The sequence below is a fragment of the Castor canadensis genome, chromosome 16 (genome assembly GCF_047511655.1).
Source record: "Castor canadensis chromosome 16, mCasCan1.hap1v2, whole genome shotgun sequence".
NCBI lineage: Eukaryota > Metazoa > Chordata > Mammalia > Rodentia > Castoridae > Castor > Castor canadensis.
In genome coordinates, this window is record NC_133401.1 from 25,176,836 (window position 1) to 25,192,046 (window position 15,211).

General features: G+C 50.3%; 1 protein-coding gene across 2 annotated transcripts; it reads left to right on the forward strand.

The window, feature by feature from the left end:
- On the forward strand, window positions 1-15,211 carry Prpf31 (pre-mRNA processing factor 31). Of its 2 annotated transcripts, XM_020160151.2 has the most exons (14): window positions 1-149; window positions 818-1,002; window positions 1,128-1,188; window positions 3,356-3,439; window positions 4,037-4,134; window positions 5,005-5,111; window positions 5,359-5,528; window positions 7,531-7,688; window positions 10,349-10,438; window positions 12,085-12,212; window positions 12,304-12,376; window positions 13,274-13,402; window positions 13,487-13,585; window positions 14,791-15,211. In XM_020160151.2, exons 2-14 carry the CDS (start codon window positions 826-828, stop codon window positions 14,914-14,916), a joined length of 1,500 nt encoding a protein of 499 aa, XP_020015740.2. In that variant the 5' UTR covers window positions 1-149; window positions 818-825; the 3' UTR covers window positions 14,917-15,211. The 2 variants fall into 2 exon arrangements, with proteins under 2 accessions (XP_020015740.2, XP_073914289.1); XM_074058188.1 differs by lacking the exons at window positions 1-149; window positions 818-1,002 and having other exon boundaries at window positions 1,129-1,188; window positions 3,268-3,439.

Sequence of the window (15,211 nt, forward strand, 5' to 3'; positions counted from 1 at the left end):
TTTCAAACACTTCCGGGAAGATCTTGGGCGGTGGCCAATCAGAGCGCAACTTTGACTTCACGTCGGCGCGACCTTAGACGTCATCAGTGAGCGTCTACAGTTCTCAGATTGCTAATTTCTTAGAAACCGTTCTGCAAGGAGGGAAAGAGGTGAGTGTGATGGAGGTGAGGGGAGGGCAGGTGGACAAGTACTGGTTCTGGAGGAAGAAGTGTGTAAAGAGAAAGGCGAGGCTTCATAGGTTGCTTGTCCAAAGGTTTTGCATGCTTCCCTAGAATATGGCAGAACAAAAATTGTCCCTGCCCTCTTACAGCTTTAACTGATGCCCGGGAAGCAGGTTTAAACAAGCAGTCATTCAAATAACCATACGTCTGCGAAGCAAGCGCCTTACAGCAGACACGCAGGGCGTTATTACAAAACAACCTGCTGCAGGCTGGAATGGGTGCGCAGGTTAGACAGGTGGAGGATTGAGAACTGAAAGCTGGAGTGTTAGGCTAGTGAAAAGTGAGAGAAAGAATCACTTTAGTTAGGCAAACGGGACCTATTGTGGGAAGACCTATAGGTGTGGGGAGTAGTTGGGAAGTCTTAAGCAGGGTGGTAGTTGGAGGGGTGTGGAATGTTCTGCGTGGGTTGCAACTGGAGACACCCAGAGTGAGCAAAGCAAATGAAAGCACCCGTCCCTGTGGAATCTATGTGGTACTGGGGCTGATAAAGAAGGAGCAGAGCCTTCCCGGCAGTTTGGGGAGGAGTTTCTTCTGGTAATAAAGAGAAACTGGGTCCAGGTACAGTTTTTGGCACCCCTGCCCTTGTTCCCCCATAGGCCTTGGGATGTCTTTGGCAGATGAGCTTTTGGCTGACCTCGAGGAGGCAGCAGAAGAGGAAGAAGGAGGAAGCTATGGAGAGGAAGAAGAGGAACCAGCCATCGAGGATGTTCAGGAAGAGACACAGCTGGATCTTTCTGGGGATTCGGTCAAGAGCATTGCCAAGCTATGGGACAGCAAGATGGTGAGAGGACACAAGAGCACAGGCGCGCTACAAACAGAAGCTCCCACGAGGGAGTTGAGATAGGGGCAGCAGGTCATCTTTTTGAAGGGCTCTGGTGTTCTGACTATTCTCTCTTTCCCTGACAGTTTGCTGAGATCATGATGAAGATTGAGGAGTATATCAGCAAGCAAGCCAAAGCTTCAGAAGGTACTTCCTTACCCTCCCCATACCTTGTCCATTCACCTGCCAGCCCCATGGCCCTTTTGCTCCTCCTGGCTTTGGAATTGAGTGTAGCTCTCTCTCAGCCTTTTCCAGAGTCCTCATCTTTTCTTCCATTCCATTCCAGTTCATTTGTTCTGTGCAATATTGCATTGTAGCCAGAAGTAGTGGTACATGCCTCTAATCCCAGTACTTGGTAGGCTGAGGCAAAAGGATTGTGATTTGAGTCCAGTCTGGACTCCACAGTAAAACCTGATCTCAAATACACACACACACACACACACACACACACACACACACACACGTTCATGTTGCATTGTAAAGTTGACATAAAGCTCATGCTTAAGTCCTTACTGTCTGAAGCACTAATTGTTACAGACTCAAGGCTCCCAACTGCAGTGACCTGTTGTAGGGTTTTTGTTCCCTTTAAAAACCATATGTCCTATTGTTTACTTCACATTTTCTTTAAACCGATGGGCATTTTTTCTTATCTTTACCTATGAATTAAATGTATTACTACTGTAAGTGGAAAACTGTTAGATATCCTTTGGTAAGTACAAAACAACCATAAAAATAGACTGTAATTAAGGTATCACCTGAAATCTTTTCTTACTTCCAGCCATGGGGGCAGTAAATCATTTCTTTAGCACTGAGACCACCTCATAAGTGGGCAGTCCTGTTACCATTACCCTTCTGGGCAGGGTAGGACTCTCAAGTAGAAGTTTTTGGCATCAGGAAGCCCTGGGAGGTTGCTGGTTATAGGAGTAGTGTAGTCAAAGTGCAGAATTTTAAGGGAGACCCCCTCCGTCCTTTCTTTAACACTTTCTCAGGTGCCCAGTTGAATCATCCCAGGTCTCTGTTTTCAAAATGCCAGTCTAATGGAGTCAGATCAAGTATCAGGCAGCTATTGGTGGGCGATGCCCACCTCAGGACCCTCCAGAACTATAAGAGGTGCTGACTGATCTTGCCTTAGAAGCCAGGGAAGAAGTGATACCTGAATCGGACTTTGGAGTGAGTACAATGTGAGAGGAGGGGGCCCAGAGAGAGGATGGCCTGCCCTGAGCCTCATATCAGGAGTGCCAGGCGAGGCTTAGGATCATACCAGCTCCTGCAGGGTTCTAAGTGCCAGACTGAGGAGCTTCTTGATACAGAGATCCATGAAGAGTCACAGAAAGTGTAGTTTCCTGATGCCAAGGTGGGCTTAGGAATTGAGTCAGACCTGCTGACATCTGGTGGAGGAGGTGGCCAACATGACTGTCTAGCAGAGGTGGCTGTAGTGTTGTGGGGGTGCAGAGAAGACATCTGACCCTCCCAAAAAGGGAAGGTAAGATTCTTAGTAGCCATGTGAGTCTTAAGGACTTAAAAAGGCAAGTGAATGTTGGAGCAAGGAGCAATGACTCTGAAGCCATCCTGCCTGGGGTCAGCTCTGCTGTCTTCTGGCTCTGGGACATCAAGACAGTATTCTCCACTTCTTTCTGTGCAAATTGGTCTGGTTTAATACCTGTCTCCCTAAGTGGTTGTAAATGAAATAAACTAGCACCTGTGTGACATTTAGAACAACACCTGGCTTAGGGCAAGTCCTATGTGTGTCAGATGCTGTGACTACTGCTCAAAATTAATTTTCATAATAAGTACCATTATTATTAATGCACAGAGGGCTTTCTAGAAACAGACAGGCGAAGGGAGTGAAACAGCCTTGAATGCTGAGGGAATGGGTCAGGAAGGAGGAAAGGCCAGCTGTGGAGCTGATGCATCATCAGATGTCACTCAAGTGATTTCAGTGTTCTGTGTGCTGACTGTGTAGCTTTGGGAAACACAGATGTTACACTTGTCCTTGCAGGACACCCAGGCATGTGGAGGCTTCAGATGTCAGTCTGGGGAGCTTGGTCATTGGCCTCAGGGTTTGTGGAGAGTCATGGGAGGATGAGATGGGGTCAAGTCTAGGCTGGCTTGGAGACAGACTGGAGGGAGGAAGAGTAGAGGCAGGAGTGCAGGTGCAGGGGATGTTTGCAAACATGTAAACCCGTCACCTAGAGCACGCTTCTGCTCCTCCCTCTTCCTGTCCAGCCTCATCCCCAGTCTCCCCAGCTGTGTGACCTAGGAGGGGTGGGTGTTAAAACACACCCAGAATCCAGGCTGCTTCTCGTCTTCACAGTGATGGGACCAGTGGAGGCAGCTCCTGAGTACCGTGTCATTGTGGACGCCAACAACCTGACTGTGGAGATCGAAAATGAGCTGAGTGAGTCCTAGGCATGGCAGCCATGTCTGCCCTTCCCTGGGACAAGCAGGAACTTGGGCCATGTCCCCTGCTGGCTTTATCAGAGTGTTGCCCATAAAGCCCCTTGTTTTAGCTCGAATCCAGGTTCAGCTGCTGTAACACAGTGGCTTACATAAGAAGGAAGTGCGTTCTGTTATGTAGAAGTTGGAGTGAGCTGACCTGGCCTGGTTTCACCCCTTGTAGGGCCCAGGCTCTTTCTGTCTTGTTAATCTGCCACCTGTTTCATGTTACAATGTGACTGCCCCATCTCCAGCCATCACCTCCACATACCCTCCAGCAAGGTAGAGAGGGAAGAGGAAGGCACAGTTCTTGTTCTTAAGGGCATGGTCTGGAAGTTTCACATGTCTCTTTAGCTGCATTTGTAGCCCAGAACTAGCTCATGTGGCCACGTGAAGCACTGAGAGAAGCTGGGAAATGTAGGCTTTATGCTGGTTTCCATGTGTCAAGCTATGATTCAGGGGTTTAGTTACTAAAGGAAGAAGGGGCAGTGGGTGTTAGGGATCATCAGCAGAGTCTTTCTCCCCCTCACTGGACACCTGTCCTCCCTATTTATCTTAGACATAATCCATAAGTTCATCCGAGATAAGTACTCAAAGAGATTCCCCGAACTGGAGTCCTTGGTCCCCAATGCACTGGATTACATCCGCACGGTCAAGGTGAGTAGGGGACTCGGGAAGAACTGAGACTGCTAGCATGAAGCAAGACCCTTGGTCCAAGAAGCCTGGAGGTCTAGAAAGGCTGGAGAGACATGATTGGAAGCTCAGTGCCTCATCAGCTCAGCAGGGGAGGGATGGAATCTAGAAAGGATGTCCTTCCACCATGCTCTTCTCCTCCCCCTGGACCCCCGAGATCATCCCCACCAGCCTGACCTATACTTCTCCAGCTGTAGTCAGAGCAGATGGCATTTGAGTTGAGATCTGAAGGCTGACATGGGCAGCTGTGCAAAGATGCAGCAGGTTCAGTTGCATAAGACCCTGAGTTGAGAGCAAGCCAGGAGGAAATAAAGAGGGTTGGGAAGGTGAAGTTGAAAAATCAGAAAGGTCAGAGCACTTCAGACTTTGAAGGCTTTGAATCCTGTGGAGAGCTCAGAAGTTCAAGAAGAGGATTAGGAGCAGAGAAGACAGAGCAGGAGCAGAGAAGACAGGGAGAACAGGGGCAGAGAAGACAGGGAGAGCAGGAACAGAGAAGATAAGGAGAGAAGGAGATGTCCAGGAGATTAGGGTATTGGCAGAGGAAGTCCTCTTCACCAAATCTTTGGACCTGCAGGCTTATTCAGGGCATCAGGTCTTCCCTGAATAGCCACTGTGCTCAGGTTCCATTTCCAGATGGACCAAGCAGAGCAAATGGTGCTGATGCTTTGAGCAGTGGTGTTCTGGGGACTAGTAGGAAGCAGAAGAGACCCCCAATGTACAGACCCCAGCTTTCCCAGTGTCCTCAAGAAGAGACCAAAATGGGTGTCAGAGCAAGAGAGCTTCTAGTACCTTCCTGAGTTCCCACAAATCCTCTCTTTCAACTTTCCTCTCTAGGAGCTGGGAAACAGCCTGGATAAGTGCAAGAACAATGAGAACCTGCAGCAGATTCTGACCAATGCCACCATCATGGTTGTCAGTGTCACTGCCTCTACTACTCAGGGGTATGTATGCCATGGGATAAGGCACTGCCAGCCAATCCCAGGCCCAGCTAATACCAGAAAACAGTAAGGGCAAGACAAGGGCCTGGCCTAAGTCAGCCAGGTTGGTTCTGATCAAGAACTGGGATTCCCAACAGCCCTTTTGTCCAGGCCTCTGAGCTGATGGGACTTGGGATTGCCCCACAGCTGCACATACAAATACTGTGTATACACAGCTGAGAGGACAGGGCTGGGTCTGTACTCCCTGCAGGCAGCAGCTTTCAGAGGAGGAGCTGGAGCGGCTGGAGGAGGCCTGTGACATGGCACTGGAGCTGAACGCCTCCAAGCACCGCATCTATGAGTATGTGGAGTCCCGGATGTCCTTTATCGCACCCAACCTATCCATCATCATCGGAGCATCCACAGCCGCCAAGATCATGGGTAAGGCCATATACTGGACCCCATAGGCTGGGGGATGCTGACGGGTTGAATGATATACGGAAATCGGGGGGAGGGGGGGTGCTTAGGCACAGGGACTCTAGCACCCTTCTCCTTGGCCTCTTCCTGTTATCCTCTGAAGATCACCCAAGTCAGCTGGCCTGGTTGAGAAAGCATGGAAACTCTGAGTTCCCGTCAGCCCAGAGGGCTTGGCAGAGCCACCAGACAGACTGGAAAGGTGGCAGCCCAGTGGTGAAAAGGTGGCATTCCCTTACCTGCCAGCATATCCTGCAGTTCCAGCTCCACTTTGAACTACTGGGCAGCCCAAGAGTAGTAAAATTGGCTCTGTGAGCCTCAGTTTTCTCCACAAGACAGTAGCATGTGCTAGTTCCTTCTCCCCACTAGTCCCCTGCAGCCTCAATGGGCTCTCCAGCTAAGAGAGGCTTCTGTGGAGAGCTTGTAAAGCCACCTGGGCTGCCAGACCAAGTTCAGCAGGTAGGGGTGCTTACATATCACACCTTTTGTCTCACAGTTCTGGAGATGTAAAGTCCATGACCAACGTGTCAGCAGAGTTAGTTTCTCCTGTGGCCATCTCTGTGTGTCTGTGTCTTAATCTCTTTATTTAGGACTCCAGGTGGATTGAATTCAGGCCCATATGACTTTGTCTTACCTTAGCTATCACTTTAAAAACCTGATGTATACATACAGTCATGTTCTGACTTCAGCATATGCATTTGAAGATGCACAGCTGAGCCCCTGACAGCAGCCTTGGGTGGAAAATGTGTGCTGAGTTGCAGAATAGAATGAAGCAGTATGTTGAGGATGGGATACTTGGTTGTACATCCTGGCTCTATCCAGTTGACTTCACGTCCTTGAGTGTTTCCTTAGTGGTGATCAACTGATGTATTAGTTTCCTCTTGGTGTTATGACAAATTACCACATGCTTAGCACAATTTATTATCCTCCTTTCTGAAGGTCAGAAGTACAACAGGGGTCTCATTGGACTCAAATCCAGATGTTGGTTACTTGTGTTCCCTGATGGAGATTGGGGGAAGATTTCCATGTCTTCCCCCATCTTCCAGAGGCCACCTACACTCCTTGGCCTGTGGTCCTCCCTCCATCTGTCATCACTGTCACTGAATCTCCTATCTCCTGCCTCCCTCTTTCCTTCTACCTTTTTTCTTTTTTTTGGTGAAACAGGATCTCACTATGTAGCCCAGGCTGGCCTCAAACTCATGATCCTTCCACTACAGCCTCCTGAGTGCTGGGATTACAGGCATGTATTACCACACTCAGATTTCCCTGTTCTACTCTTCAGGAGCCTGTGATTGCATTGAGTCTGCCTGGGTAATTCAGGACACTTTCCATTGTATTGTGTTAAGGATCGCTCACTATGTCCTTAACCCAATCCCATCTTCAAGATACTTTGGGCCATATAAGATCCCACATTCATAAGTTCTGGGGTCTAAGATGTGAACATCTATGGTGGCCACCTGCCCGCCCCCCCCATGGCTTAATGTCTACAATGGAGGTATGTTTTAAGGATTCATTTGTTTGCTGAGACAGTTTGGCCAACTCTTAAAAACATCCTGAACAGGGCCTGGCTCACAGCTTAGCCCTGTCAGTGGTACAGGCATTTTCCTGTAGCTCATTTCCCCTCCCCTTGCCCATAAACAGGCTCACGGGGGATCCAAGTGAAGCAGACCCAGGTCCTGTTGCCACAGAGCTGGTTTGATGAAAACATGTAAAACAAATAGACACGATCCTCAGAACGGGGTAGTGTAGCTTAGCGGGGACCTCGGGGTCAGCTTCATACTGGGCCACTTTTCTGGCTGTGCACCCTCTGGCTAGTTGCCTCCTCTCTAAGCGTCCACTGATTCTTCCCTCATTGAGATGAGACTCATCAGCCCTCCCTGGCAGGGTCAATATGGGAGTCCACACAAAGGCACACAGGACATGGTGAGCCCCAAATCTGTGCCTGCTCTGACCCCCTTTCCCATTGCAGGTGTGGCCGGTGGCCTGACCAACCTCTCCAAAATGCCCGCCTGCAACATCATGCTGCTCGGTGCCCAGCGCAAGACCCTCTCTGGCTTCTCATCTACTTCAGTGCTGCCCCACACTGGCTACATCTACCACAGTGACATCGTGCAGTCCCTGCCTCCGGTGAGTCCCCTCCTTCTCCCCAGCCCCTGTACCTGACAGTAACTGTTGGGCCTGGTGAACAGGGCAGCATGGGGTATAGCAAGGACGCAGTTCTGGGAGTTCCTCTTAGCCATTGGAAAACTGTTTGTCTAGGTCTCCTCCTCTTTGACACGAGAGAGCAGCTCTGCCAGGCCTGATGAGGACCTGGTGCATATGACACAGTTACAAAGCAGACCTTGCACAAAGCAAGCAGTGCGAGACTAGCTCATGAGTTTAGGGGGCCCCCAAGACTCCTCAGGTTTGCTGATTTACTGGAAGAATTTTCAGGACTCATGAGAGTCATTATGCTCATTCACGGGGCAGGTTACAGATTAACACCTGCTACAGGTGCATGCAGGGCTGGGTCCAGGGAAAGGTGACATCTCTGGACTTCCTGCCATCCCCTCCATGGAGTAATAAAGTGATTTCTTTCCCAGCAGGGATGTCTGACCCACTGGAATGTCCTCGAAGCCTCAATATCAGGGTCTCTTGGGGCTTGACCATGGAGACACAATGGAGTTACCCATGTAGTTTACCTCAGTCTCCAGGCTGACCGATATCTCCAAGCAAAGCCCCACTCTAATTTAAACAAGTGGTCTTTCCTGTGGAGAAAAACTAAACCACCATATAATCATTGGCTAGTTCAAGGCCCAGGCAAACAGAGCTCACTTCCCAGGAGCCCAGAGCAAAGACCATGCTTCTTGGGCAAGGTTAAATTCTTTAATGCACATCAGTGCTGCCAGTTTTATTACTTATTATGATTAATTGGGCTTCATGGCTGTGGGTTTTACTTGCACCCTTTTAGTGTTTCCTAAAACAAGGACCACTTCCCTTGAGTGGCCCGGAACATGAATTCAGTGATGCACAGATGGGTCTTTTTGTTGTAATTGCCATATGTTTTAACCTTATAATTTATTCTCCCATTTGTGATACAATTAAGTTGACTTAAATGCGTTTGCAACTTTTAAGAATAGGCCAAAAGAAAGCACTGATGATATGATTGTGTTATCATGATAGTTGTAGTGATAAACAGTAATGGTTAAAATACTGAAGTGATAGAGTGCCTGCCTAGCAAGGGTGAGGCCCTGAGTCCAACCCCCAGTACTGCCAAAAAAAAAAAAATATGAACAGGCAGTGGTGGGTGAAGTTTTGGAAGCACTGAATGATTGCATTGAGTCCTCACAACCTTGCAAGGATTATGCCATTTTTTTCCCTCCACTCTGGTGTTATTACTCCCTTCTTGCTGCCAATTTTCCAGATGAAGAAACTGAGGCATGGCCACATACCGGTGGCTCACACCTGTACTCCTAGCTATTTGAGAGGCTGAGATTGGAAGGATTGTGGTTCAAGGCCAGTCAGTCCTGGCAAACAGTCCATAAGACTCCATCTCCAAAATAACCAGAGAAAAATGGTCTGGAGGTGTGGGGCTCAAGTGGCACAAAGCCCTGAGTTCAACAAAACCCAGTCCCACCAAAAGAAGGAAAGAAACCAAGGCATATAAAGTCAGTTGCCGGTCTAAGATAACAGGTAGCAGAGCCCATCTGAATCTAGGTGGTTAGCCCCATTGCCAGGGCCCCCACTCTGCCTCCAGGCACCCTCTGCCTCCAGGCAGAGGCATCTCCCTATGCTGCTGTTGTATGAGTGTTATGAGTGGGATTGAGAATACACTCTGGCCCTGGTCTATCATTCTGTGATCCCACACTCTGGGCAGCCTCCCTTGCCACCCATGGGATGGGGAGAACAGCAGTGTTGATGGCCAATGCCAGACAGGCATTTTCTGGCCCTCTTCTGGGCCCTGCATGTCAGTTTTCTCCTTTGTTTCTTATTGTGGCCCTCTACATCAAGTACCCTACTGGTACAGAGCCAGAGATGCTGGTAGTCTTCCCTGAGTCACAGGAGGAGGATGGTTGTGGGTGTTGGAATCCAGCAGTGATAAGCCCAAGGTCTGGGGCTCCAGCTGCAATTCCCGACTCACTATTTACCCCCCATCTGAGGCAAGAGGGTTATCCAGCCCAATCCATTCCCCTGGTGGCTCATCACCAAGCACCCCTCTCTTGCTCCCTCTGTCAGTCCCAGGTTAGCTCAGAAACAGGGTGTGGACCATGGAGTAGCCATCGCTTCAGGGTGGCAATTGGGCAGCTTGGATTGGAACCTTGACTCCATCACTAGCTGGCTAGGTTTCCCCGACCACATGACTTGGAGCCTCTGTCCACATCTAGAAAGTGGGGATTATGGTCACACCAGCCTGATGCTTGAGCCTTTATGAACTGGTCCCTGGAGTGTACTTAGCATGTCCTGGCATCTGGAATGTGTGTTTGGCTGGTATTCCCAGTGGTGTTATGCTGTCGTCCTCATCATCACTATGGCTTGCTGTAGTCTTACCTGGGCTCTACTGCTTGTTGGCATTGATGTCCATGGCAGGCAGCTCTATTCCTTGCCCTCATCCTTGGCCTTGTTGTGAACTGGTGATAAGAGTGTACCCCTTGAGAGACTGTGAGGATTAGACAAGCCCACAAGTGTGAGGCCTACTTGCTAGAACCCAGGGTGCAGTCAGCTCTTGATGAAGAGTAGCCACTGTTACTGTGGTCATTGCCTCTGTTTGTCTCTCTTTCTGCCCTCCCCTGCCCTTTCCATTACTCCAGGATCTCCGACGGAAAGCAGCCCGACTGGTGGCCGCCAAGTGCACACTGGCAGCCCGTGTGGACAGCTTCCATGAGAGCACAGAGGGGAAGGTGAGAGGAAGCCAAGTGTCTGTTTCTAGGGCCTAGGGTCCAGGGAGAGATCCATCACCAGAGGTCCATTACAAACAAGCACTTTCCTGACAGGCAGATGGGGTATCTGCAACCCTCACCAAGGTTAGGGACCTTCATTCCCAGTGTATTCGTTTCCTAGGGTTGCTACAACAAATCAGCACAAGGTTAGTGGATTAAAACTCAGGCTTCTTGTTTTACAGTCCTGGAGGTTAGAAGTCTAACATGGGACTCCCTGGGCTGAAGTCAGGGTATCAGCAGGGCTGTTCCTTTGGAGGCTCCCAGGAAGACCCACTCCTGTGCCTTTTCCAGCTTCCAGAGGCCTCCTGCATTCCTTGGCTAGTAGTTCCATCCTATTTCCAAAACCAGCCATGTAGCATCTTCAGTCTCTCTCTGGCTGTGCTTCATCTTCACAGCTATTCTCTGACTGTGTTTTAAGGTCCTTGTGATGACGTTGAGCCCACACTGATAATTCAGTATACTTTCATCTCACAGTCCTTAACCTGGTCACACTTGCAAAGACCCTTTGCATGTGAGGTGACAGCACAGGTTCTGGTGATTACAATACCCAGATACCAGGGAACATCCTTGGATGTGCCGGAGGGGACATTATTTTGCCCACCACAGAGGATCTATCCTCTCTACCAACAGGGGACATCATCCAGTTGATTATTCTGTTACCGTCTGTCTTCTTCAGTAGACTTAGGAAAGTAGGTAGGTCTCTGCCTTGTGCAATATTGTTTTTTAGTCACCTCTCCTGGTACAGCGTTCATGACTGACTCTTTTATCAGGTCGAGATACTGGTAATACAGTAGAGAATAGCACAGACACACCCTGCTTCTACGGCATTTATAGTCTGGTTGGGGCCAAGGTGACCAAACAGTCAACACAGAAAGTCTATAGTGTGAGCAGCAGTAACTGAATGCCAAGAACAATAGAAGGAACTGGGTTGGTAAGGGAAGCTGGATCCTAACTTGGCCAAAATATTAGGGGATGTTCTCTAAGGAGGAGAAGTTTTAACGTGGACCTATGTGAAGTTAGAGAATCTGTCGTGCAGAAGAGTGTTCTAAGCAGAGTGAATGGTGAGCACAAAAGCCCTGAGGCCAGAGCACAAAAGCCCTGAGGCTGGAGCCCCAGGAGAGCGTGGAGGCCCTGGTAGACTCAGAGGCAGATAATGCCCAACCTTACATACCCTGAGGGTGGGGGACTCTGGCTGTGGTGGAGGCCAGTTGGGGTCTGCTCTAAAGGAAGAGATTGGGGGGAGTGGATTTGTGGTGTGGGAGAGACAATGCAGGTGACGTGCTCTATCTGCTGGCCCAGGGGTTGGTGCAGAAGGCTGAGGACATGCAGGGATTCTGCTTGGCCCAGTTATGTTTGCAGGGCTCAAGCAGAGCCAGTTGTCCTCAGGGCACAGAGCTCAGAGGCTGAGCCCAAGACACAGATTCAAGGCCCATGAGGTTCTAGATGACACTTAGAACTGGAGATCCCATAAGACCCCAGCCCAGTGAGTCCTGGGCAGGGCACTCTGCTCAGGTGTACAGACAGATGATGAATGGGTAGACACAGGGATATGGCCTGGGTGGTTGGCCTATATGAACAGCCATAGCCTCTCCCTCATTCCCTTCCAGGTGGGCTATGAACTGAAGGATGAGATTGAGCGCAAGTTTGACAAGTGGCAGGAGCCACCACCTGTGAAGCAGGTTAAGCCCCTGCCTGCCCCCCTTGATGGGCAGCGGAAGAAACGAGGTGGTCGCAGGTGAGGGGCTTGGGTCGGAAAAGGAAGAGAAGAGAAGGGGTTGGCGACTTTCTAGCTAACTCTTTGTGCCCTGCCCCCACAACCGTCCTAGGTACCGCAAGATGAAGGAGCGGCTAGGGCTGACAGAGATCCGGAAGCAGGCCAACCGCATGAGCTTTGGAGAGGTCAGACCCCCTCCCCAGCAGCTGCAGAACCTCAGGGGTTCCTGTTCTCTTCTTCACCCTTTCAGGCAGAAAACAGCCAAGTCCTGCAGTCCCTGCACCCCCAGCTTCTCCCCTCACACCCACCCAGCCCTAATGTGATCTCTGTGATCTCAGAACTGGCTGCTCTCCCATGGCTTCCCAGCTGCCCAGCTCCTCGAAGTCTCCTGTTTACCAGGCTCTGCAGGCCTCCCAGGTCTGTGCTCCCTGCTCCAAGGCTTCCTAGGTTCAGCTGACTTTTTGAGGTGCTCTGCTGCAAACTCCTATCCCAGACTCCACCACCTTCTGTCTCTGAGCATCATCCAACTGGTCCTATAAGAACCAGTTCAGGTGCCACCTTAACAGTGACATATGTCCTGAATCTTTTTATTTCTTTTTCTTTTTTTTTTTTTGGTGGTACTGAGGTTTGAACTTGGCTTGAATGCTTGATAGGCAGCTGCATTTATGGCTTGAGCCATGTCCTGGATCTTGACACCCTGACATGCCCATGCATATAGAAGAAACAGTCTGTCTTGACTCGGCTCAGGGAGGAGCACCAGGACCTGGTTCCTCACAGAGTCCCCAGTGTCATCCAAGTACAGTCAGGCCAGGGCCTCACTGAGTCCCCAGCATTATCTGTGTGTGTAGTTAGACTGTCTTCACGGGGTTCACGGGGTCCCGAGTATCACCCAAGTGCAGTCAGACTGGGGCCTTTCAGAGTTCCGAGCATCACTGAGCTCATTTGGACCTGGGCCTTGGAAGGCTGTTGGCATTATGTGGAGCAGGCCCATGGGAGCAGCCAGCCAGAGACAGCCTGCCTGGGTGAGGGGCTGGCTGAACATGGCCAGCTGCCCGACTGCAGAATACCTCCCTTTCCACCAGATTGAGGAGGATGCCTACCAAGAGGACCTGGGCTTCAGCCTGGGCCACTTGGGCAAGTCGGGCAGTGGGCGTGTGCGGCAGACACAGGTGAATGAGGCTACCAAAGCCAGGATCTCCAAGACACTTCAGGTATGGGCTAGTCCGGGGGAGGCCAGGGCCTGAGGGGACATGGCCCTGGTGAGCCTGGGTCACAGTCTCCCCCTGCTCCCACAGCGGACCCTGCAGAAGCAGAGTGTGGTATACGGCGGGAAGTCCACCATCCGCGACCGCTCCTCAGGGACTGCCTCCAGTGTGGCCTTCACCCCACTCCAGGTACCATCCCACCACTACTAGAGTCAGGAGGATCAGCTCTGGCTGCTTCCAGTCCTGGTCTACTGAGTGGCTCTAGCCAAGCTCCTTCCCCATCTTACTCTCAAAGTGGGTACATGATAGATCATCATGGGGTTCCTGTTGACACAGTGCAAGAAGGACTTCAGCAGCTCCTGCCACACAGTAAGTGCCAAAAGTTAGCTATGATAGGAGGTGGCACATAGCTGTGCTGAGCACAGACTGTCTTTAAGATCAGGCCTAGGACTGTATCCAGGTGACCCAGATACTCTCTGAGCAGATTACAGCTCTCTTGAGCCTCCAGGTCCTTGCCTTCAAAATGGCTGGAGTGGTTGGGGTAACTTCGTGGCCCACTTGAGAGTTCACAGTTGGGTGAGCTTGGACATCATGCCTGAGTTCAGGTTTGAACCCAGCAGCTATGAGTAAAGTGGAGCTGACTGTCTCTCTCTTGGTACCTCAGTTTACTCACCACAGAGTTGGATGAATCTGTCCTAACATGTCACATGGGATTGATGAGCTTACTCGCCCACTCCCTTGCCAGCAAGTATCTACTGAGCACCTCCTGAGTTCCTAGTACTGTTCCATGCTTAAGAGATAAAGCAAAAGACAAGATACATCTTGCCCTTGTGGGATTATGGCCAGAGAGGGACAGACGGATAAGTAAAGTGTACAGTATTAGAAAGCAGTGAGTGCCAGGGAGAAATGGAAGTGAAGGGAGATGGAGGCAGGGAGGTTTCAGTTTTAGAGCAATCAGGGAACAAGACAAGAATTACTGTCTTGAAACCATTCAGAACTAGCAGGCCATCATTGTCCATGGTGTTAGTGTGATTTGCACTGGGATTTTGGCCAGCCACTTCCCTCTGGGACTCAGTTTCCTCATTTAGAAACCTAGTAGGAGTGGCTTTTCTGAAATATTAGTGTTTTCACCTTCACCTGGGAACTTGTTAAAAATCCATACATCCAACCCCTAACCCCCGCCCCCACCAATTCCCTAGATCTGAATCTCCTTAATTGAGGGAGATTGGGAACTGGCAAATGGTTCTCATGTTCACTCAAGCCTGAGACCATCCAGAAGGGTCTGGGGCCCTCTAACATGTTGCAACTCTCTTGCTGGATGGAGAAAGGGGCTGTTTTGGGGGGTCTGGGTCCTTCTCCACCCTACATCTCATCTCCTCTCCCTCCCCTGCCAGGGTCTGGAGATTGTGAACCCACAAGCAGCTGAGAAGAAAGTGGCAGAGGCCAACCAGAAGTATTTCTCTAGCATGGCCGAGTTTCTCAAGGTCAAGAGTGAGAAAAGCGGCATCATGTCCACTTGAGGGTGACTTGCACCCAAGGTGGCTGTCCGCTGAAGGAACATGGGTGCCTGGTCCATCCAAAGAGATTGTGCACTTGGCCAGGTTCTGGTGGAGATAGTTTGTCCCACTCTGCCCTCAGCCCAGGATCTGAACATCCAAGGAGGATGCTGAAGAGCCTCTGCCTACCTCCCCCAGGACTGAGATCTCCACCCCATTGGGGCAGAGCATGTTTTTATCCTGCTCAGTTTTTTTACTTTAACTGGGAAAGGAGATCCTTTTTTTTGGAAAGAGTACAATTAAAAACACAGAATCAGGA

What these genes read in the sequence shown, in the direction of transcription:
- Prpf31 (XM_020160151.2), top strand. Translation starts at nt 826, where the DNA reads ATGTCTTTGGCAGATGAGCTTTTGGCTGACCTCGAGGAGGCAGCAGAA. An exon ending in GGAGATCGAAAATGAGCTGA is followed by an intron (nt 3,440 to 4,036) that starts GTGAGTCCTAGG and finishes TATTTATCTTAG; the next exon opens with ACATAATCCATAAGTTCATC. An exon ending in CACAGCCGCCAAGATCATGG is followed by an intron (nt 5,529 to 7,530) that starts GTAAGGCCATAT and finishes TTCCCATTGCAG; the next exon opens with GTGTGGCCGGTGGCCTGACC.